This window comes from Homarus americanus, unplaced genomic scaffold (genome assembly GCF_018991925.1).
Source record: "Homarus americanus isolate GMGI-L3 unplaced genomic scaffold, GMGI_Hamer_2.0 scaffold48354, whole genome shotgun sequence".
Classification (NCBI taxonomy): domain Eukaryota; kingdom Metazoa; phylum Arthropoda; class Malacostraca; order Decapoda; family Nephropidae; genus Homarus; species Homarus americanus.
The window spans coordinates 1-23,768 of NW_024723833.1; the positions used below are offsets into that span (position 1 = coordinate 1).

The 23,768-nt window shown below is 37.1% G+C and overlaps 1 protein-coding gene across 1 annotated transcript in view; it reads right to left on the reverse strand.

Annotated features, from left to right (window-relative positions):
* Positions 1–6,798: 6,798 nt before the first annotated feature.
* LOC121863710 (apoptosis-resistant E3 ubiquitin protein ligase 1-like) overlaps positions 6,799–23,768 on the reverse strand; it is a gene marked incomplete at both ends in the record, with an annotated part of 80,509 nt that continues 63,539 nt past the window's right edge. The window contains 4 exon segments of the mRNA XM_042362445.1: positions 6,799–6,925; positions 16,016–16,204; positions 17,164–17,292; positions 17,552–18,390. Of these exon segments, the coding sequence (XP_042218379.1) occupies positions 6,799–6,925; positions 16,016–16,204; positions 17,164–17,292; positions 17,552–18,390 (1,284 nt within the window).

The window sequence follows — 23,768 nt, forward strand, 5'->3', positions numbered from 1 at the left end:
TATATATATACAGTGCACCCCTTAGCGGTCAAGAGGTGAACGAGAGGGTCAGCGTTAAGAGTGAAAACAGCGATTAAGTGAATAACAGAACATATGGGATTAATTCCAATAGAACCCAGCCCGACCCAAACTCCACTTTTGACTGACAAATAACTATATTTAGTAAAAATAACATCTTAATTTTATGATGGTACATACACACAATTAATACTTAAGAGAAATAGAGAAATACATTAAGCCAAGTTAATGTCCATTCAAATAATGGACTCCAACTCCCTCCCCTCTTCTCACACTACACTCACTGGCTCTTCCCTCTGAGAAATTTTTGGAACCAGGGTATAGTAATAAATAATTCCTCAAATAAAGTTAGGATAATATAATTGACATTGCTGGATTCCTTGTAAGACCAGGAATATTTTTGAATATAAATGTCATATATTTTGGACAAAAGATAACATAATTACCTAGAGAACAATTTTTATCTAAAAATTGTATGTTTTAATACAAAATATATGTTGTTTATATTCAAAATGATCAACAAGTGTATAGAATTCAGCAATGTAAATTATATTCTGGCCGGATAATTTGTATGAATTTTATGAGCTAAAACAAATATCTTCAGTTAATAAAAAAAAATATTCTTCAACACTATTATCTGTCAATCAAAATTACCCACCTTGCCTTCCCCTCTTCCAACCGCGTGGTCGATTTAACCCTACCCCACCAATCCTCCATTCAAGAGTTTTAACATTTAGTATTAAATAATACCTCCAGATTAAGTTAGGATAATATAATTGACATTGCTGGATTCCTTTGTAGACCGAATATTTTGAATATAAATGTCATATATTTTGGATAAAAAGATAACATAATTACCTAGAGAACAATTTTTATCTAAAATTGTATGTTTTAATATCACAAAATATATGTTGTTTTATATTCCAAAATGATCACCAAATTATAAAATTCAGCAATGTAAATTATATTCTGACGGGTAATTTGTATGAATTTTATGAGCTAAAACAAATATCTTCAGTTAATAAAAAAATAATTCTTCACTGGTAACAGATGGTCGGTCGGTCGGTCCCTCCCTCCCCACCCCCTGTGCGTCCCAAGGAGATGTGTGGGATAACCACTAAATTTTAATAAATAATACCTCAAACTAAAGTTAGGATAACATAATTGACATTGCTGGATTCCTTGGCAAGACCAGGAATATTTTGAATATAAATGTCATATATTTTGGACAAAAGATAACATAATTACCTAGAGAACAATTTTTATCTACAAATTGTATGTTTAATGCAAAATATATATGTTGTTTATATTAGTAGTCACCAAATTATAAGAATTCAGCAATGTAAATTGCCCTATTCTGGCTAGGTAATTTGTATGATTTTATGAGCTAAAACGAGGCTTGGTCAGGCAGGGTGGGGTGGGGGTAGTGCGAATCTAAAAAATAGCTCTCGAGCGGACACTCACGCGTTATATGATGAAAAATGCGGCGTTGAGTGAAGTTGAGCTTTGGCAAGGCACGCGTATATCGGCGTGCTAAATGAAAGCGCGTTAAGCGAGATAATACTGTATATATTTATATATATATATATATATATATATATATATATATATATATATATATATATATATATATATATATATATATATATATATATATATATATATATATATATATATATATATATATATATATATATATATATTTATATATATATATATATATATATATATATATATATATATATATATATATATATATATATATATATATATATATATATATATATATATATATATATATATATATATATATATATATATATATATATATATATATATATATATATATATATATATATATTTATATATATATATATATATATATATATATATATATATATATATATATATATATATATATATATATATATATATATATATATATATATATATATATATATATATATATATATATATATATATATTTATATATATATATATATATATATATATATATATATATATATATATATATATATATATATATATATATATATATATATATATATATATATATATAAACACACAGTTGGTCCTCTGTTATCTAACACAATTCGTTCCACAGAGTCATTCGTTAACTAATAAATTATTTCAATGAATATTGGGTAATATGTTCCAGCTCACAGAAAAGTACATACCGTACAAAGTAAAGCCAAAAAATGCATAAAGTCATAAACACTCCTAAAATTCCCCTAAATTGCCCTTAAATGACTTTCGCTTTCTTTCATTCAAAAGATGTTACCGTAATCGCTTTTCGAATGGTTTTCAGTTAAAAAACTGTTGTATTACAATAATATTCCCTCCTAATTGACTTGAATAAATACTTGAATGGAAATATACAATATTTTTGTTGAAACTACCCGCTGCTTCAGTGTAAAGTGTCGTAATAAGAAAATGGTAAACAATTTGCCTCGCACTCTGTGTTTCAGGCATTGCGAGCCTCAGTTTAGGACGAGAGTGTTTTACTGAAGGTTTTGTTGTTCTATTACCCTCAAAACTTGGGTCGACCTATATACAGTTTTACCCCGCTTAACGCGTTTCATTTAACGCTGTGATATATGCGTGCCTTGCCAAAGCTGAACTTTCACTTAACGCTGATTTTTTCCACATATACGCCTGAGTGTCCGAAGACGCTATTTTTAGATTTGCCCCACCCGCCACCCTGCCTGACTGCCTGTTTTAGCTCATAAAATTCATACAAATTACCAGGACAGAATATAATTTACATTGCTGGAATTCTTATAATGGTGATCATTTTGAATATAAACATCATAGATTTGCTTTAAACTTACAATTTTAGATAAAAATTTTCTCTAGGTAACTATGGTATCTTTTGTGCAAAGTATATGACATTTATATTCAAAATATTCCTGGTCTTACAAGGAATCCAGCAATGTCAATTATATTATCCTAACTTTAATCTGAGGTATTATTTAATACTAAATGTTAAAAACTCTGGAAGGGGAGGTAGGGGGGTGGGGGAGGGTTGGGACTGACTGCGCGTTGGAAAGAGGAGGCAAGGTGGGTACTGATTGACAGATAGTATCGTGAAGATTATTTTTTTATTAACTGAAGATATTTGTTTTAGCTCATAAAATTCATACAAATTACCCGGTCAGAATATAATTTACATTGCTGGAATTCTTATAATTTGGTGATCATTTTGAATATAAACATCATAGATTTTGCTTTAAACTTACAATTTTTAGATAAAATTTTTTCTCTAGGTAACTATGGTATCTTTTGTGCAAAATATATGACATTTATATTCAAAATATTCCTGGTCTTACAAGGAATCCAGCAATGTCAATTATATTATCCTAACTTTAATCTGAGGTATTATTTAATACTAAATGTTAAAAACTCTGGAAGGGAGGATTGGTGGTGGGTGGGGGGGAGGGTTGGGACTGACTGCGCGGTTGGAAGAGGGGGGGAGGCAAGGTGGGGTACTTTGATTGACAGTGTTGTGAAGATTATTTTTTTTTTATTAACTGAAGATATTTGTTTTAGCTCATAAAATTCATACAATTTACCCGGTCAGAATATAATTTACATTGCTGGAATTCTTATAATTTGGTGATCATTTTGAATATAAACATCATATATTTTGCTTTAAACTTACAATTTTTAGATAAAAATTTTTCTCTAGGTAACTGTTATCTTTTGTCCAAAATATATGACATTTATATTCAAAATATTCCTGGTCTTACAAGGAATCCAGCCATGTCAATTATATTTTCCTAACTTTAGTTTGAGGTTATCCCACACATCTCCTTGGGGCGGTTGGTGGGGGGTGGGGGTGGGGGGGAGGGAGGGACCGACCGACCATCTGTTAGCCGGCTGTGTAGTGTGAGAGGGGGAGGGAGTTGAGTCCATTATTTGAATGGACGTGCTTAGCGACTGTATTTTCTCTATTTCTCTTAAGTATTAATTGTGTGCATGCACCATCATAAAATTAAGATGTTATTTTTATAGGTATGTGCCTTCAAAAAGTGGAGTTTGGGGGTCGGGCCGGTTTCTATTGGAATTAATCCCATATGTTCTGTTGTTCACTTAGCAGTTCATAGCAGGGACCCTCTGGGTTCAATTGACGCGTTAAGTGAAATTTTAACTGTACAAGGAATATCATAAATTAACGATTTCTTGGTCAAAAAATCAAGGTTGACCTATAAACGAGGGAGGATTATAGACAAATATATACTGTAATGTACTAAAAATTTTATCTCTTGTGCAAAATATATGATGTTTATATTCAAATTATTCACTGTCTTGCAAGGATTCCAGCAATGCAAATTATATTCTCCTAACTTTAGTCTGAGATATTATATAAGATAAAAACTTAAAGCCTATTGTATAACCACCAAACCCTGGGTGGGGGGGGGAGGGGAGGTGACAGTGACATGTTTGTCAGTTAGCGCCAAAGGTCTATTGAAGTATTTAATTGTTTATTTTTGTCCTTTAGATTGATTTTGTTTTGCTTTTTTTTTTGCTTATAAAATATCATAGAAGTGCTATACTAGACAAAAATTTTAGTAATCATTTTGTACAATATTTTGATTATATGTACAGTACAGCTTTGCCCTTAGGACAGTGTGTGCATGTAAATGAGTTTCAATAAATGAATATTTTAATGTTTTGAAAGGCATTGTTATGTGTAGGGGGGCTCCCATAACATAACTAGAGTCAACACTGACCATAGGCTGAGTTCAGTAAAAGTTACCCTTCTGGAGAAATGCGACAGTTAGATAAAACTTGTTTGTGAGAGCTCGAAATTAAGTTGCAACCCAGTACCGAATCACTGAGACCTTTTGCTACAGTAAAGTTAAAGTCATATGCTAGTGGCAGAGCCATGCTTAGAGGTTGACATTTTATACTGGTTGTATAAGATGATCCCGAGTTTTGAAGAAAAAAAAAATCAGCTTCAAAAGCTGACTTATAGGCCGCAATATAAGGTATGTGTATTTTTTGGCCTCGAGTCTTATCTAATTATAGTATCTCTACTTAAACCAATTAAACCATAATTTGCGATGTCTTCTGGTACCTAACCAAAGGTGGATGCAGGGGGAGTCCTGGGGGTCCAGACCCCCTCCTTTTCATCAGAAAATTCCAATTATTTTCCTTTAATGCAGTATTGTACGCAGGCATTTTTGTATAGTGTGATGTGACGTGACGTTGAATCCCGGGAGTAGATACCAGCAATTAGAAATTACCGCAACAACCACAACAAACCATAGCTAGACCACGTGGGCATGGAAAGTGTGAAACCGGCTGAAATATCAGAGGTGACGTTTCATGGTGCCACTGGAAACCTGATGACAGATTGGTTGTAGATTCCTGCCAAAAAGCGATGTGGTGACCATAGTACAGTATACTGGACAGAGGAGAAGCAGGTTTAACGTGGCTGAGGAAGGTGGAAACGGTGGGAGGAGTTCAACACATAAGAAAGACCTTAACTTAAGTATACATTATATTGTTGAGTGTGTGAGTCAAGGAAAGTGGAGGAAAAATAGGGTAGAATATTTTTTGTGTATAGGATATAATATTGGGTAGGATATAATATTGTGTGTAGGATATAATATTGTGTACTAGGCTTGAAATTTTGTAACATTATTATACTGTAGAAGAACGGTGACATTATCTAATCTTCTTTGTTTTGTATTGGTTGATGTACCCCAACCCTCGTTATTGTTTGCTCACCTGTCACTGTAATTATGATTAACGTAACTCGTTTGTCTGCTGAATGGTGAATATTCCCAAATCAGTTAATACTTGTCAACTAGTCTTTTGATTTGTTTGTTTACTTGTCACATGCTTTATTTCTTTTGTTAAATAAATTTGTACTTTAATTTACTCTAGTGTATTGCTTATTCCCTTCATTTATTAATTTCATTGGTGACCTTGTTATTTTTTACTGTTACCGGGGTGATGAACTAAGGTTTGACACAATCTAGGACCACCAGTCCAAAACAATAGCAAAAAGTAATTACTATTGACCTCAGATTATCTCCTAATATCAAATGCATATGGCTTCAAAATGCCCATGATATTGGTCAGATTTTAAAACTTTTCTGGGGGAGGGGGGCTTACAGCATCCCCAACAACCCCCCCCCCCCCAACCGGTGGGCTCGCTTTGCTTGCCATGTTCCCCCACCTGAAACTTCTTGGACCTCCCTCTTTGATATTCCTGGATCCGCCTGCAACTCCACTGTACATGTATGATTAACACTAATTTTGATTTGTTTTTTAAATTTTCTGGAAATACCCATGTGGGGGTATTCCTACCATAGTCCTGTGCCTAGGGGTTAAAGGGTCAGCCTGTCAAGTCATATATAATAGGGTAATCCTAGCAAGTTACTTTAGTTTAAGGAAACACATCATAATGTGAACTTGAGGATTTACTTCACCAGAAGACTTCAGATAATAAAGCAAGAAAAAATAAATTATGCCTTTTAAAATTATGTAATAGGTGTATTTTGCTATGATTATGTTCAGAGGCACATTTCTAAAGTTCTCAGGAGTCATCCCCTCCTTCAATCACAAAAAATCCATGCCAATGGAATTAAGTGCAACTGAAGGTTTTCCACCCCTTGCTTCTTTGAACATAGTTCTTGAAAGAGTTGATAATCCACCTTTAAAGCTACTGTGAGCTACTCAGTGAGCATAATCAGCCATGATTAAAACAAAGGTAAAAAAAACACACATACACACACACATACATACCTGTAAAATTTGAGACCGCAGTCCAGAACCAATAAAGTACTCTTCGGAACTCTGGTGATGAGCCATTGACTACGTGATTAGCTTTGAAGTCAGCAATGCTGTACTCTTCAATCCCACACATTAACAGCTATAAAAGATAAAATAAAGCTTTCACAAACCTGGAAACTTAACATGCTCTTCACTGAAAAAAATATTGGTAATGAGACTTTTGTTCTTTATTACACCTGCAGAGGAAGAAACACTACTGAAATGTTTGATTCTCTTCCTCCACATCAACTGGTCTAATCATAACAGAAACAACACACTTTTCTGTTGCTGAAACAACACTTTTACAGAATCCAAATCTTTGTCTAAAGCTTGAATGATATCACAATTCAATGGAAGCTTTAGTGGCACATACAGCAATTGCTAGAATAAATATAGTGTAGTGTGTACTTAACCGTACACGAGTAAAAAAAATTAGCTCCCCTTTATCTTCATCTAAATCCAAGTACAGTATAGCCCGTGTCTAAGAGCAAAAGTAAAAAATATCATAATTTGATATGGTCATATCGGGTACAGTACTAATTTGTGCTGCAACACACCGTATGCCACTTAGCACTTTCATTTTGCATGAGTAAACTGGTAATGCAATCACATATCGATAACCACTGCCATTAGTATACTATGTAGGGTATGTAATTTCTTCACATGTCCCTACAGGCTTTGGCAATACTTGTCTTTACCTTATCCTCTTGCATGGGCAGTCGGTCACGTCTTTGTGATGCACTGTTGGCAAGTACTAGCTCCTAAATGTATCTGACTCTGGTTTACTAGACTTACACCACTTCTTAACTTGTTTTTTTTTCCAAAAGTAGATTAATACAAAAAAAAGAAGAAAAAGAAGTGTGTGTGTGAGTGAGTGTGAGAGAGAGAGTGTGTGTGTGTGTGTGTGTGTGTGTGTGTGTGTGTCTTGTTGTGTGACTGCATGAAGGCACATTAAAAGATCAGCTATTGAGGAGCTTATCACCTGGCTACACTGGTGCATGTTACCACTCCATCTCTTTAATCTCCAACACCTTTCTGCTTTCTCACTCCATATTTTAAAATGTTATGTAATATAATGTTGAAGGGATACAACTTTGCTCATTTATACTTATACTTATCATAATCTCCCTAAAAATACTTTAGCTTTCATGCTTATTCAAGACATCTTCAGGTCAAGAGATCCACTAATCCCCCACCCAAGAAAGGTGACCTGACAGTCCATCAGGCCAGTAACTAACTTTCATCTTTATCCAAGACATTTTCAGAAAATTCTCTTGATTTTCAACCTCAGAAAATCAACCTCAGAAATTTTTTTCCCAAAGCTGTTAATTTGGGGAAAATTCTGACGGTGGGAATGACTTTCCGAGCAAATTTCAATTCCGGTTATTGGAGATTTCCGGATTTGAGGGATTCGCGGGTGCGCGCGCGCACACACACACACTACTACTACTATTACTTTGGTGTCACTTGTAATTGAGTATGACGATGATCCAACTTTGATGTCACCTTCGTTGGTGAGCTTTGAGGTGACTCAAGAGGCTGATACAGGACCAGCAGGGTCATCTACAGATGTTGTACGTGTGGGGGGCTACATTTAGTGCAGGAGTGGCTGCGGCAGCGTCTTTCTGGCGTTGGCGCTTCTCTACCTTGGTATGCAGTCGGGCTTACTCGAAAGTACTGACACCTTCTCGTGTGGTACATACATACATACTAAAATACATACATGCATACATACATACTTACACACCCATATACATGTCGCATCTTAAGCGCATTTAACTTATGCACAATCAACTTCATGCACTTGGCTTAGAAAAAACCCGCAGTGTGTGTAGGAGAGTATGGCTGGGGGAGATACTTCCACTCGCACTTCTTTCGGCCTCAGCTGCCACATGTACTGAACAGGGGTGAGCAGGGAAGGGGTTTGGGTTGTGTGCCTCTGCAGACTGACCCTTAGCAACAGTTGCTATGGGTCAGTTGGCAGAGGCACACAACCCAAATGCTTAGGGTCAGTCAGCAGAGGCAGCACATCCCAGCTGAGCTGAGCTGCAATGCAGTGTGTGCATTATCTTGTATAATTTGTGTTTTTTTTATGCCTTCATTATTTTTCTGAAATATTCTCTGCTGAAATCAACTTAGCAATCATGGCAAAGAGTTTAAAGTAAGCTTACAGTGGAGATCGTTACCTGGTGCATACAGTGACCCCTCGTTTAACGAACGCCTCGGTTAACGAAATTTCGGTTAACGAACTGCCTTCCATAAGGATCTTCAATTCGGTTAACGAACAAAAATTCGGTTAACGAATTTCTTACGAACCGACCTCAACATGTTTTCGCTTGCACTGACCGGGCAACCAGATTTAGTATCAGTCCGCCAATACAGTAATCGGTATAAGGGCTTAAATTCCTTACTATTTTAGTAAATATCAAGAAGTTTATACTATTCAATAATTTTAAAAGTTTAATATTAACTTTTTAGTCATTTTAACAATTATTGAACATAATTGAAGGTAAAGAAACTAGTTTCTGGCGTGCCATCCAGCCTGTTAACACACCAGACAGGCGTTAGTCTCTCTCTGTTTTCAGTGGAGGTAACATCTTGCTTGAGACTCTCTTCAACTAAACGCTTTTTTTCTGTGTTTCCAAGCAAATTATTGGTCATTTTGAAATATATTTTACATATTGACAATATATAATGCAGTGCAGTGTTGATTTAAAGAAAATAATCTTGAAATACACCAAGAGAACTAAAATTTTATGGGTGAAATGGTGCCATGGGGTGACTTCTCTTCCACCCCAATGCCTTCTCTTCTTCCTTCTCCTCCACCCCCATTCTAATTCCCATCATCATCATCCAGGAGCCTTCTACATACACACCTCAAAGTAAGTGAACTTTTCTACCATTTTTGTTGAATTTAGGAAATTTTCGGTGAGCTGGAACCAATTACCCAAAAACCCATTGAAACAATGGTTTCGGTTAACGAACTTTTCGGTTTACGAACGACCTTCTGGAACGGATTGAGTTCGTTAACCGAGGGGTCACTGTATTTAAACTGAAATAGGCCTAACCAGCAGTTACCAGATGCACTATTGACAAACTGCCCACGGCTTCCACACTTATGATAACCTCCCACAAAGAACACATACCCATGCTCTTTATTTCTTGTTTTATCATTTTATTTTATTTATTTCGTCACAGAATATTGAAATGATTTTTTCACAACTTTTATAGTTTCATTATATGTAACAATGCCAACATGCAATACCATCTCTCACAGGCCACAGCTGACTGGCATGTTAACCAGATGAATCCTGGTGCAACTCTCAGAAAAACGGACTTCTTTAACAATTATTCTACCCTCTACAAACGATGTGGCTTAGAAACAAAGAATATATAATATAAAACAAGAAAATGAAGAGCATGGGTGTGTGAAAAGTGAATGTGTATGGAGGCAGTTCTAGTCAATGCCTTGGCTATAAACTATGTGGCAGATGCACCAAACCAGCAGCCTCATATATTGTTTTGTAAACGAAACAAAAGTTGTGAAGAAATTATTTCAATACTGTACACTAATGTGGCTTATGATCACCCGCACTTATGATAGGGATCCCAATATATTGATTGCAAAAATTTGTACAGTAGACCTCAATAAATTCGACTTCAATATATCGGAATTCACTTTTTTCGGATTCTGAGATGCTCTGGTCACCAGAAATACAAAATTAAGAAATGGGGAAGATTAAATAAAAAAATCTTATTAAATGAACAACACTTACTGAATACTGTACAGTGGTCTAATCAGATTTGCCATAGGCCTACTGAGAACTAAGACACTTGAGTGTGTAAGCAGGCTGGGGCTGATCAGGTGTTGCCTCATTCGTCAGGGTTTATTTATTTATTGATTCATTATTATATTCTTCTTGGCCTCTTTTGGTTTATGGTTCATCAAGATTAATATAACATCTTCAGTAATCGAGAAAAATACAATACTGTAGTCATCCCTTGGTTATCACGCCTAATTGGGGCCACATGTGTGTGATAACGAAAAATGCGATAACGAAAGTACAGAACCTATGGGATTTATTCTAATTGGTTCCAGGCACCCAAGACCCAAACCCAACTTTCCTATTTTACGACCATTTAGACCCACTAAATATATACAGGGTGAGCATAAAGTCCTTCCCTGATATGAAAAATATCTCGAAGACCATTCTAGATAGAAACATGAATGTTGTAGCATTGTGTAGACGAATTCATAGATTTTTTTCATGCATATTTTAAGCTGCAAAAAACTGCAATTTTGTACCTAGCACATGTTTTGTGTAATAAATGTTTGTAATCAGAGAAAGACTTTATGCTCACCCTGTATATATAATGTTATGGTAAATATCAGAAACACACATAGGCATGGCTGGGTTTATTACAAAGTGATGAAAAGGGTATGCTCAATACTGTAGTCCACAAAACATGTAGCTATGCTTTTTTTATTTGGTCCCCCATCATAGGAATCCGTTTTCTCTCACTTCAGGATGCCCGAGTCCTCCGTTTTCTCTCAATCTTAGAGTGCAACTGAGACTTCGTTATTCCTTAGTAATGACACAGAATTTGATATTGCAACTGGGGTTGCAATTGTTGAGGCAACTTAGATATGTCTCATTACAGTTGGAATATTCAAGATCCATTGTGAGTGATGTTTAAAGCTTCAACTGTCTTTATGGTTGGTAAAACTTGTCAAGTCTGTCAGTCTGAGTGGAATGTATGAGTGCTTGTGTTTGAACAACCGCTTTCATTCAGACCCACTAAAGATATAATGTTATGGTAATTGTCAGAAACACACAGGCATGACGAGGTTTATTACAAAGTGATGAAAAGGGTAGGCTCAATACTGTACAGTGGGTAGTCCACAAAACATGTAGCTATGCTTTCTTTATTTGAGTGCCCCGTCATAGGAGTCAGTTTTCTCTCGCTTTAGGACACCTGAGTCCTCCGTTTTCTCTCAATCTTAGAGTGCACCAGAGACTTCGTTATTCCTTATTAATGACACAGAATTTGAAATTGCAACCCCAATTGCAACTGGGGTTGCAATTGTTGAGGCAACTAGATATGTCTGATTAGAGCAAATGTGTTATTGTCAATATGTAGGTTAAAGATTTTATCTTCAATAGATGTACTGTCGGTGAACCAAGGGGTTAACATTACACCTGGAGGCAAATGCATGATATCCAAATTCTCGGCCTGAAAAATGCGCTATAATGGCAGGTGTGCAGATTTTGATGGAAGCGTGATAACGAAAATCGCGATAACCAAGTGCGCGATAACCAAGTGCGCGATAACCAAGTGCGCGATAACCAAGTGCACAATAACCAAGGGATGACTGTATGTAATTTGTAATATAACTTGAAAATAAAAGGATAAGCTGTAACAGAAGGTTATTTACTCAAGATGCATTCATGTGACAGCTTTCAGTAGACCAGCTTACAACAGGGGTCACTATAACACACTGTATAGTATTTGATAAGAAGATACCTTCTTAAAAATGTTATTTACTACCTTTGAGTGTTATATGGTGACTCAGTTTGGCTACTTGTACACTTAGACAAATGATTACTGAACAAAACAGGGTATATGCAGATACATAATACTTTGCACTACAATATTACTTAAGTGATGATAAATACACTACGATAGTATTTATTAAGTGGTGATAAATACATTGCATTAGTGATGATAAATACAGTGACCCCTCGGTTAACGAACTTAATCCGTTCCAGAAGGTCGTTCGTTAACCGAAAAGTTCGTTAACCGAAACCATTGTTTCAATGGGTTTTTGGGTAATTGGTTCCAGCTCACCGAAAATGTCCTAAATTCAACAAAAATGGTAGAAAGGTTCACTTACTTTGAAGTGTGTATGTAGAAGGCTCCTGGATGATGATGATGATGATGATGATGATGATGATGATGATGGGATTTAGAATGGGGGTGGAGGAGAAGGAAGAAGAGAAGGCATTAGGGTGGAAGAGAAGTCACCCCACGGCGCCATTTCACCCATAAAATTTTAGCTCTCTTGGTGTAATTCAAGATTATTTTCTTTAAATCAACACTGCACCGCATTATATATTGTCAATATGTAAAATATATTTCAAAATGACCAATAATTTGCTTGGAAACACAGAAAAAAAGCGTTTAGTTGAAGAGAGTCTCAAGCAAGATGTTACCTCCAGTGAAAACAGAGAGAGACTAACGCCTGTTTGCTGTGTTAAGAGGCTGGATGCCACGCATTAAACTAGTCACTTTACCTTCAATTATGTTCAATAATTGTTAAAATGACTAAAAAATTGAATATTAAACTTTTAAAATTATTGAAAAGTATAAACTTCTTGATATTTACTAAAATAGTAAGGAATTTAAGCCCTAGAACCGATTAATGTATTGGCGGACTGACACTAAAGCTGGTTGCCTGGTCAGTGCAAGCGAAAACATGTTAACCGAATTGAAGATCCTTATGGAAGGCAGTTCGTTAACCGAGGCGTTCGTTAAACGAGGGGTCACTGTACACAACTGTACTTTACTAATTTATTAAGTGTTGAAGACAGAAATTGTGGTAAGCCAATCAGCTGTTTGCTCATTATATGAGAATTTTGGTGGAAATGCATAAAGAAGTGTTAAAGGAATCTTGTGGTAGAGAGGAGGAGGGAGCCACCCACTCATGCTATCCCCCTCCCCTCTGCCAGCTGCTCCCAGATAAACACTCATCTCCCACATACAATAAACTCCAACACTTATTTGTTCTTATTTTTATATTTATAGTACAGTACATCATACAGTTTTCTCTTTATTCATAAGTCAATTTCTGTGGTTGCTTACATACTGTATAACACTTTACAGTAAATAACAATCACCTCGGTAACAACAGAGTTGTTGACAACCAGATTTACATGTCTGATTTTCAACCCAGAGAGTTCCGTTTAATATTTATTTATTGTTGAAGTAATATTCTTTTAATAACCTTGTTATACACTTAAAGACCTTAGTTGTTGAAGTGCAGTAATAACATAACAACAACTGATTTTCTTTAAACAGTTCAGATAAGCAGTGTTATCACCAACTCCTCCCCTGCCCTTCATATATTCACTTTTTTCGGACTTTCGCATTTTTCAGACTGGGATCTGCCCCAATTAGTTCGATTTATCGAGGTTCTACTGTAATTAATATGCCCCTTTTTTATGTAATTTTCATTATTCTACATTGTTTAACATCATTTTATTTACAGTATTACATTATTTGTTATGCATGGGATTTTATTGTTGTTTTGTATGGGCAATGTTGTACGTTAACCTAAACTTAACTATGAAATTAACACCATTCTGACCTATAAACAAATAGACTTATGATCAGGGTCCAGGGTCCCTGTTGTAAGTTGGGGACTGCCTGTATGATGTATGTTATTTTAACAAAACTATGGCTGCAGGAGGAAAATACACAAAAAAATTTTCCTAAATATTTCCAAGTGAAATGGAGTGTGTGTCTTATATGCCCATTCATTTTATATGCCATAAAATATGGTATATATTAAAATTTATACTTTTGGCATGCAATTAGTATCATTTTGAACCATTATTCTTTGAAAAAATAATCTTGATAATTTTATGAAAAATCATAGTTTTTGGAGAAAAAAAATTCAATTTGGAGGAGATTTATGATTTTCAAAAAAATTTAATGTCAGATACAAACACTTCATGGTTATACGAAGCCCCCCGCAATGTAAAGGGTAACTCGGAACACCCCAGGCAAAACCTGTTTTTTGTTGGAAAGCACTATTTTCAGCCTAGCTCTATACAATGGTAGTGGATAATATCTCCTTACTACACTGTAAATAAGGTTGAAAGCTCTTTGAAAATAGGGTGCAACATCGATCTGTGGCCAACAGGGAAGTATGGGCTTGGCTTTCGTGTCGTCAGGCGCTCTTGTCTCGTCAGTGAAAAAGTGAGAGCAGCGGGCGGCTAATCACAGCGGCCAGCCCGCAGCCTCCACCCTTGTCTCGGCCAATGACAGTGAGCGTCTGCTATCAACGTCACAGCCCCTCCAGCCAATAAGCATGGAATCCCTCTCTTCCTCTCCCTCAGTTCTCTTTTGTTGTGGCGGGATCTACACTCTGATATCAATTAAAGTAAAAAAAAAAAGAGCCATAAACAGGTGGGAGTTTTGTTGCTTCAAGCCAACATTGTAACAACCCAGTAAATTACTTCACAATGCACTATCTACCACTAGCAAGTGCAGTCCTTTAGCTTCAAAATGCATAAAAATTAATGCTGTATCTCAAAAAACAACAAAGCTATGCCTGTTAGAAGTTGGAAAAACTTTAAACGTGGTTTTCGCGGCTTTCAAATTTTGGCTCGAGTAACCCTTACAATGCAGGGGGGGGGGGAGCCCCTCATACCAACTTACAAATGCAAAAAGAAAAAAAAGATTGTAGCACTTTTATTATTTCATGAATAATTAAAACTTTTCAGGAACCACCCTGAAATCAAGTTCCAAGAATGATGAGCTACAACCTAGCCCATACCCCTGGCAGTAGTTCCTCTCACTCTTTTCCACAGCTTCCATGTAAGAGGAATAGGATTGTGTTAGGAGTGATGACAGATGGTGGTTAATCTTATGCAAGTAAACGACCAAATACACTGAGGAGTACATAATTTATTGCATTATCTTATGTCCAGTATCACTTAATTTTGTTTAATTTACAATGTTTTTTAGTTCATTTATCATTTATGCAGCAACATTATGAGTGCTATTAATGAGGCCCCCATATACCATCCATAAGAAAGAAATAGCAATGTCACAAACCCATCTCTACCGAAACCAGGTTGTACCAACCTTTAATAGAGCTATTTCTCTAGAGTCTAGACCATAACCTACTTGGAGCCATATACAGCTACTGTGTTATGTACTGTATTGTATTGTATTGTACTGCATTCCCCGACCTTTCCTCTGTCCCCTGGGTATTGGGTATGTCAAGAGAGCCAATTAGGAACATGCAAATGTGGGTGAGAATCCTCTGAAAAGAGTACAGTACTGTATGTCACACATTCCTCCATTTTCTATTTTGGCACTTGGCAGAGTATGGTTTGGAGCTCCTCATATCTGGAGTGCTGTAAGAAGTATGCTTATATAGTTCAGGAAGTTGCCTTACCTCTAATTCATTTTCATCGAAGATACAAAGTAGGTTGTCTGGGATGATTTCATTGAGTCCGGCCAAGAAAGCATCCACTTCGTGCCTTACCCTCACAGAGAGACGATACTGAGCTAGGGCATCCAAGTACTGCAGTTTATTGTTGTTAGTCACTATACGGTTCATTCCCCCTGGTTCTAATTCTACTACCTGCAATGAAATATTATAAACTTTTTTGTATTTAACAAGTACAGTAAAAAAAATAAGAGGACTGGTCCTAAAACTCCTTTTTTTTTTTCTGGCACAGCTTGAAGCCAGCTGGGTCTCATAACACAGAATGACTTGCTATGAGATCTTTGAGTCCTTTGGGCAGCCTGTTATGCTTTTTGGCTAAACTGATCATCCTTCTCTATCTCCAGGATCACCAGACTCAAGTATGGGTGACAAGACACAGTTGAGACTGCCCTATTCAGCACCCAATGGTCATGTTATGTCAACATACCACAGAGCTGATGACAGCTGATCAAATTGAGTTCCAGCTGGCCAAATGCCAACCTAGCTTCAGGTTCCAATTAGAAAAATGTATTTCATTAACAATCCTTCTTAATTGGATAACTATGTTTCAGTCAGGTGGTTCTCATAACATGGAGAAGTTACTATAAAAGTTCTAGGATCAGATTGTCAAACACCTTCCATAAAGATTTTTTTTCTACTGGGAAAGAAAGTTCTTTTCCCTATCTCTTTTGCCAACAGGTTTAACATTATTTTCAATCATCCTGTACAATCGATCAGAATTAAGTGTCCCTATACAGTAATGAACTTACATCATATTAGAAGTGATTCAAAATTGCTCCTGAAGTAAAGTGCAACCTTATCTTTCTAACTTAATTATAAAGTTCATTTCACTAAAAATTCTGTTAGCTCCAATGGTTTTATTTTATGGAATTAAGGAGGTATGATAAGCAAAAACTAGATTTTGTGTAGGTAAACTGAAAAAGCCTAAATTTATGGATTTTTCCACAAGGGTAACTAGGACAAACAGTTTAGGTTTTAATGAAGAGGCAGTACAGACAGTACATTTGAGGCAATCTGAGAAAAAGAAAATAATTACACAAATTATATTGATGAGGTTTCACATGACTATAACACAGTCATAATGATAAACATACTTTAACTTGTCCAGAAGGAAGTAGAACCTCATCTGTGAAGGAGAGTTCATCTTCTAGTTTATCCACGCCATAGTCCAGGAGGTGTCTGATTTTCCCGCTATGTAACTCTGGGTCATCCTGAGCAAAGTGCTGTGTGCGAGAAAGTTTTATTTCTCAAGTCTTGGTAATTAAATTTCAGGTCAAATTTTTTTCTTAGTAAGTTATCTGAGAAAGTACTGTATTGCACTTGTCTAAATGTTGCTTTGTACTCTACCTTTACAATGTTTAAGAATTACTGATAGATGTGTGAATAAAATTTGTAAAGAAATAAGCACCAATGTATTATGAAATATTAATAAGATGACACGATTACTTGCAATATTTATCATAACACGAGAAAAACACTAACCTTATAATGTACTCGGAGACCAATCAGCTGTGCCAGAAAAGAACGTGTAAACCTTGCTCTCACTGTTTGCCTATAGCCACTGCCAAGAGCAGATTCATATAAACACTTTCCTACAACTCTTCCAGCAAACTCGTAATGTTTGAGCTTCATCTGAGGTGGTCTGTATGGATCAGGATGCACTAAAGCTTGTCTTCCTTCATGTAAACTGGCAAAGAGTCCATTATTGTTATCAAATAATTGGGCACATATTAGTTCAAACCATTCACGTCTCACTCCCCCCCAGTCTAATCCTTCTTCCCCCTGGAAAGTTATTTCGAAGTTTTTACACCAATCTGCCACAGTAAAGTTTTTGGTAGCTTTCATTGAAGTTTCTAAAAGTCGTTCTCTTGCTACAGTGATCTGAATTCTGTCATGCATACGCTTGCTGTGAAACTTTCGCACCTCATGGTAGAAGTGATCCTGTTTGTCTTTAAAGGTTTCGGAACCACCAATATTTTTTAACATAAACTGGGTGAATGTTGCAGCAATTACATTTCTATCTTTACCAGCAAGAAATACAAGAGGTTGACAACCATCATCAATACTCATTGTTGGAAGCCCACTTTGATTATTGGTACCGGTGAAGTGAAACTTTGTGGAAGGACACAAGCGAAATGTACAAACTCTCTTTGGTATGAGCCGCAAAAGGAATTCTTTGATGATGAGCTGTTTTGGTGTGACATAACAATACACTTTTTTGGGTTTGGTAAGAGGACTTCCATTTTGAGTCAGCAATCGAGCTTCATAACCCTCATGGGCTCTTCTCATCACAGTCTTCTGTACTCGCAGTGCATCTTCACCTGAAAAGTGCCATGATTAAATTCCTGGTAACCAATTAGAGTACAGTAATTCAAAATTTGGTAAACAGCATGAAATGACCTTTTTCCTTAGAGTTAATTACAGTACCTGTAGTAATAAAATTCATTTTGCAGTCCACTTTAAGTGATGAACACAGTGTAACTGTACAGTACAGTAGATTCTCAAGCTTCACAACTACAGTAATTGGTACCAGTTTTAGCTTGGCGAAATTTAAAATTGCAAAATGAGTAACGTTGAAATACAGTACATATAAATAAGCCTAATCAGTTCTGCAGTGTCACCCAAACCCCTCCATAATGACCTACAACCCACCAAGAAAATGACATTACAGTAATGTATTCATACATATTATATTGGACATACTGTTGATAACAATATTTATATACACTCATACTGTAAAATAACTTACCTTGATGGAGTCAGTAAAATGCTTGACGGGGCTGGTTGATGGGTTCTGAGGCAGGGAGGACTGGTTACTGCTTCCTCCCTGCTCCCTCCTCTACACCTCAGTATCAAATCCCTCAAAGTCTTGAGGCAGCTCTTCCACCAGTAAGTCACCCAACACTTCAATATCATCATCGGTGATGCCATCATCATCTCCTAAAGTGATGTTTGCCAAGGCATTAACAGGCTGGGCCTTGCGCAGGTACCAAATACCCTGTACAGTAATAAGGGCCTGCTGACGAGCATTAACATGGTACACGTACATGGCCTTATATTCCTATTTTATTAATGACAAGGCAGATATGGTTCTGAGCATGAGGCCTGGTATCATATTCTTCAAGCTGTTCACCGAAACGTTCAATGGTTGTGAGCAACTCAGTCAGCCGGCGTGTTGTAGGTTCACCAGGCTTAACGTTATCCTCTTGTGTTGCTCGCTGCTCTTCTTCTTCATCCTCCAACATTTCTTCAATTGTCAGTTTATGCTGATGTTGACAAATGATTTCTTGCAAATCTTTAACTTGAACATTTGAAAATCCCGGTGCTGAGAATGATCGCGCTGCCTCGACCGTGTCCAATAGTGTTGCCGCCACAGACTGCCTCTCCCCGCTTGCTTCAGTCTGCTCTGCCCCACTTACCTCGGAGTTAGCGAACAAAGGCTTACATGCGACTGTTGCAATATTAATCTTACGCCATGCCTCAACAATTCTGTCCACTGCATTTTTAATATTATATTTCTTCCAAAATTCACAAACTGATAACACTTCACGATTGCGGGGTGGTGGGGTGCTAGGAGTCGGGTCATCTACCATCGCCTCCTCCTCCTCCTGGTAGAGCCTGGTCACTGTCAGAGAGTTTTGCCTCGATTTGTTGTAACTCGACTAATGAGTCTGTCTACTGAGGAAAGTCTTTATAGAGTGACTGAAAGTAGCACAGTTTAACATTACTGATGAATTCGTGGTCAAGTGGCTGCAGAAACGATGTGGTGTTAGGAGGAAGGATAACTAGGGTGGCGTCCAGGAGCATTATCCACCACCAGGATCACTTTGAAGACAATGTTCTTCCTCCGGCAGTACTGTTGGGCGTCAGGAACAAAGTGCTAGTCAGACCAATCGGTGCATAAAGACGTTGTAGCCCAAGCTTTCTTATTAGACGTCCAATAAACATTGAACTGTGACATATGGGCATTCCGGTAGGCTCTAGGACGGGCAGCACGGTTAACAACCTGGGGTATCATCAAAAAATCTCCACTACCATTAACTGTGAATAAAACTGTAATCCTGTCTTTTGAAGTCTTTACACCCTTTGCCTGTTTTTCATCCTTGGCAATGAAGATAGTCTTAGGTGATCGGTTCCAGAAAATGCCAGTTTCATCACAATTGAAGATTTGGTCTAGGCAATAACCACCCTCTTTCACAGAGCTTGAAAGACAGGGAGACATTTTTCTGCTGCTACGTCATCAGCCGATGCACTCTCCCCATGGTAGTGGGGAAACACTTCTTAAAGGCAGCCAACCAAGCAACAGAAGCATTGAACTGTGGTGGAGAGTTAATGCGTTTCTTCTGTGTAACTGCAGCATAATAAACACAGGCCTGATGCCTTATCTGTGGCCCAGACAGGTCGCCTTGCTCACGGTTTCTTCTTTCCACCCACTTGTGAAGGTAATGTTCTGTGATAACTAACAGTAGGTTTCGTTGTGAAGTATTGGAGAACGTCCTGCTTCTAGAAAATCTTGAGAATACATTCACAGAAGCAGTTAAGGCCTCCTTGTTCTTCTTAAGGGAATTTATGGTTGATTTGGGGCAGTTGAACCTACGCATGATTTCACAGGTATAAGCACCACTTTTGATCATCAAAGGCATCTTTCGTATCATTTAAAAGGTGTATTTCCTCTCTTTGACCCCCTTACGGCAGTTATATTTGGCTTGGGGCTTTCCTTGTTGACCTTCTCTATAGCCATCATTGTCACCAGAACCGCTCCAGACATTTACAGTATGCCCCACACTAATCGTTAATACACAAGAATTGCTAATACACAAGAGACATCAATAGTTAAACAAGAATCTCGTAAAGCGTAAGCACAGTGGGTTATATAATCCAAGGTCACTGCACTGCTTGCTCTCACTCATTCAAACTAACTGCCGTAAAAAATAAACACGGCGGATAACAAAAGACCACGACAATGTGCGCTGCCCACTCTCCATTGACTCACGAAAATGGTAATGAAAATTGCTATTCTTAAGAGGCTGGAAATTTTAAGAGATGCAAAACATATAAATCGTAAATCTAAAACTCATTATACATTGGTACTTACGACCTGCTTTGACCGTACGTCCATACGGGACATACGACTGCGACCGTCGTGACCAAAAATTTTTTCAAATGACGCGCGCATTTTCTATACCGAAACGTTTCCGTCCCGGGCGAGAGGGAGGGGTGGCTTGGGTCGCCTCGTGGGTACACTCACTCAGTGGAGCGCTTTGTTTGTGTTTGGCTATCGTATCCTATACTGATCGCGCTGTGAACTTTCGTTATTATTGTATTTAATTGACTTTATAATGACTGGAAAGCGTAAAAGTGAGAGTGCTGGTGGTACTCCAAGGAAAAGGAGACAGGCAATTACTTTTGAGATGAAACTGAAGATAATAACACAGTATGAGAATGGAAAAACAGTAGCAACGATCTCACGCGACCTAGGTTTCTCACACTCGACTATATCCACTATTCTGAAGGACAAGGAACGTATTCGTGAAGTAGTGAAAGGAACAACACCTATAAAGGGAACTATAATATCAAAGAAAAGACAAGGTCCTATCCACGATATGGAAAAATTATTGGTGATATGGATAGAAGACCAGATGCAGAAGCGTGTACCCTTAAGTGTTCTAACCATACAGGCTAAAGCAAGAAGCCTGTTCCAAAGCCTGAAGGAGCAGGCAGGAGATGAATGTGATCAAACCTTTACAGGAAGTCAAGGGTGGTTTGATAGATTTAAAAAACGCTACAGTCTACACAGTGTTAAGGTGAGTGGAGAGGCAGCTAGTGCCGATGTTGGTGCTGCCGAAGCTTTTAAGGAGGAGTTAGATGATGTGATTGTGGAAGGGAATTATTTGCCAGAGCAAATATTCAATGTGGATGAGACTGGATTATTGTGGAAACGCATGCCTGACCGGACATACATCCACAAAGAGGCAAAAAAAATGCCCGGATTCAAGGCATTCAAGGACAGAATTACACTTCTGTTGGGGGGGAATGTTGCTGGTTTCAAGCTAAAGCCCTTCATGATCTATCATTCAGAGAACCCCAGGGCTTTTAAACATGTCAGCAAGCACACACTGCCAGTGTTTTATCGCAGTAACAAGAAAGCCTGGATGACCCTAGTACTATTTGAGGATTGGTTCATGACTTGTTTCATTCCACGAGCCAAGGAGTATTGTCTGCAACAAAGGATTCCATTCAAGATTTTACTGATTTTGGATAATGCTCCGGGACACCCACCACACCTGGACGACATGCACCCTGATGTTAAGGTAGTGTACATTCCACCTAACACTACCTCTATCATCCAACCCATGGATCAAGGTGCTATTTCTGCCTTTAAAGCGTATTATTTACGCACGACCTTCGCTCAGGCTGTTGCTGCTACTGAAGGTGAGAAAACGCTCAGACAGTTTTGGAAGGAGTACAACATTTTGTCATGTATAAAGAACATTAGTACAGCATGGGATCAGGTTACAAAACATTGCATGAATGGAATATGGAAGAACATCCTGAAAAGATATGTGCACACTTTCAAAGGATTTAATGAAAATGAAGTTATTTTGGATATTAGTAACAAGATAGTGGAGTTAGGTAAACAGCTGGAGTTAGAAATTGATACTGAAGATGTTGGACAGTTGGTTGAAAGTGTAGCAGAAGAGCTCAGTAACGAGGATCTTATTGAACTAGATGCACAGAAAGTTGCAGAGGAAGAAGAGAGACAAAATGTAGAAGAAGAGCCTGCACCCCCCAAAAAGTTTTCAGTGAAACATATGGCAGAGGCATTTGCTACAATTAATAAAGCAATGCAAATGTTTGATGACATGGATCAAAATTATGAGCGTTATGCCAAAGTTGACAGAATGATCCAAGATTCACTTGCTTGCTACAGAGAAATTTATAATGAAAAGAAAAAGCAAACTGTGCAGTCTAAATTGGACACCTATTTCAAGAAGTCCCCCAGTACTGGCTCCTCACGCCCCACCAGTGCTGCCTCTTCACTCCCTCAAGATGATCCAATACCTTCAACCAGCAAGTTACCACAGCACATAAACCTGTCTGAAGGAAGCGACATTGATGACCCACCCAGCCCTGTCTCCTCTTCTGCTTCTTCCAATTAATATAGTCTCCATGTATCCTGTAAATAGAAAATTATGGGGGCCCCGTGTGCATTCAGCTGACTACATTTAAGGTAAGTGCTCAGTCACACTGTATCCATTCCTCATTATTTATTACTTTTACTGTACTGTATCCATTCCTCATTATTTTTTACGTTTAGTGTACTGTATTTCATTGTAGATTTTTAAAAAAAAATTGAAAAAAAATTTTGAATTTTTTTTTTTTTGAAAATTTTTTATTTTTTTATTTTTTTTATTTTTATCTATATCGGACTTACGACCATATCGGACTTACGACCTGGATTTGGGTCCCTAACCCCGTCGTAAGTCGGGGTTTAGGTGTATGTATATATATATATATATATATATATATATATATATATATATATATATATATATATATATATATATATATATATATATATATATATATATATATATATATATATATATATATATATAACAAAGAAATATGTCTGTGTGTTTGTTTGTGTGTGTCCCCACGAGAATCTCGGAAACTACTTTGCCGATCTGTAGTGATG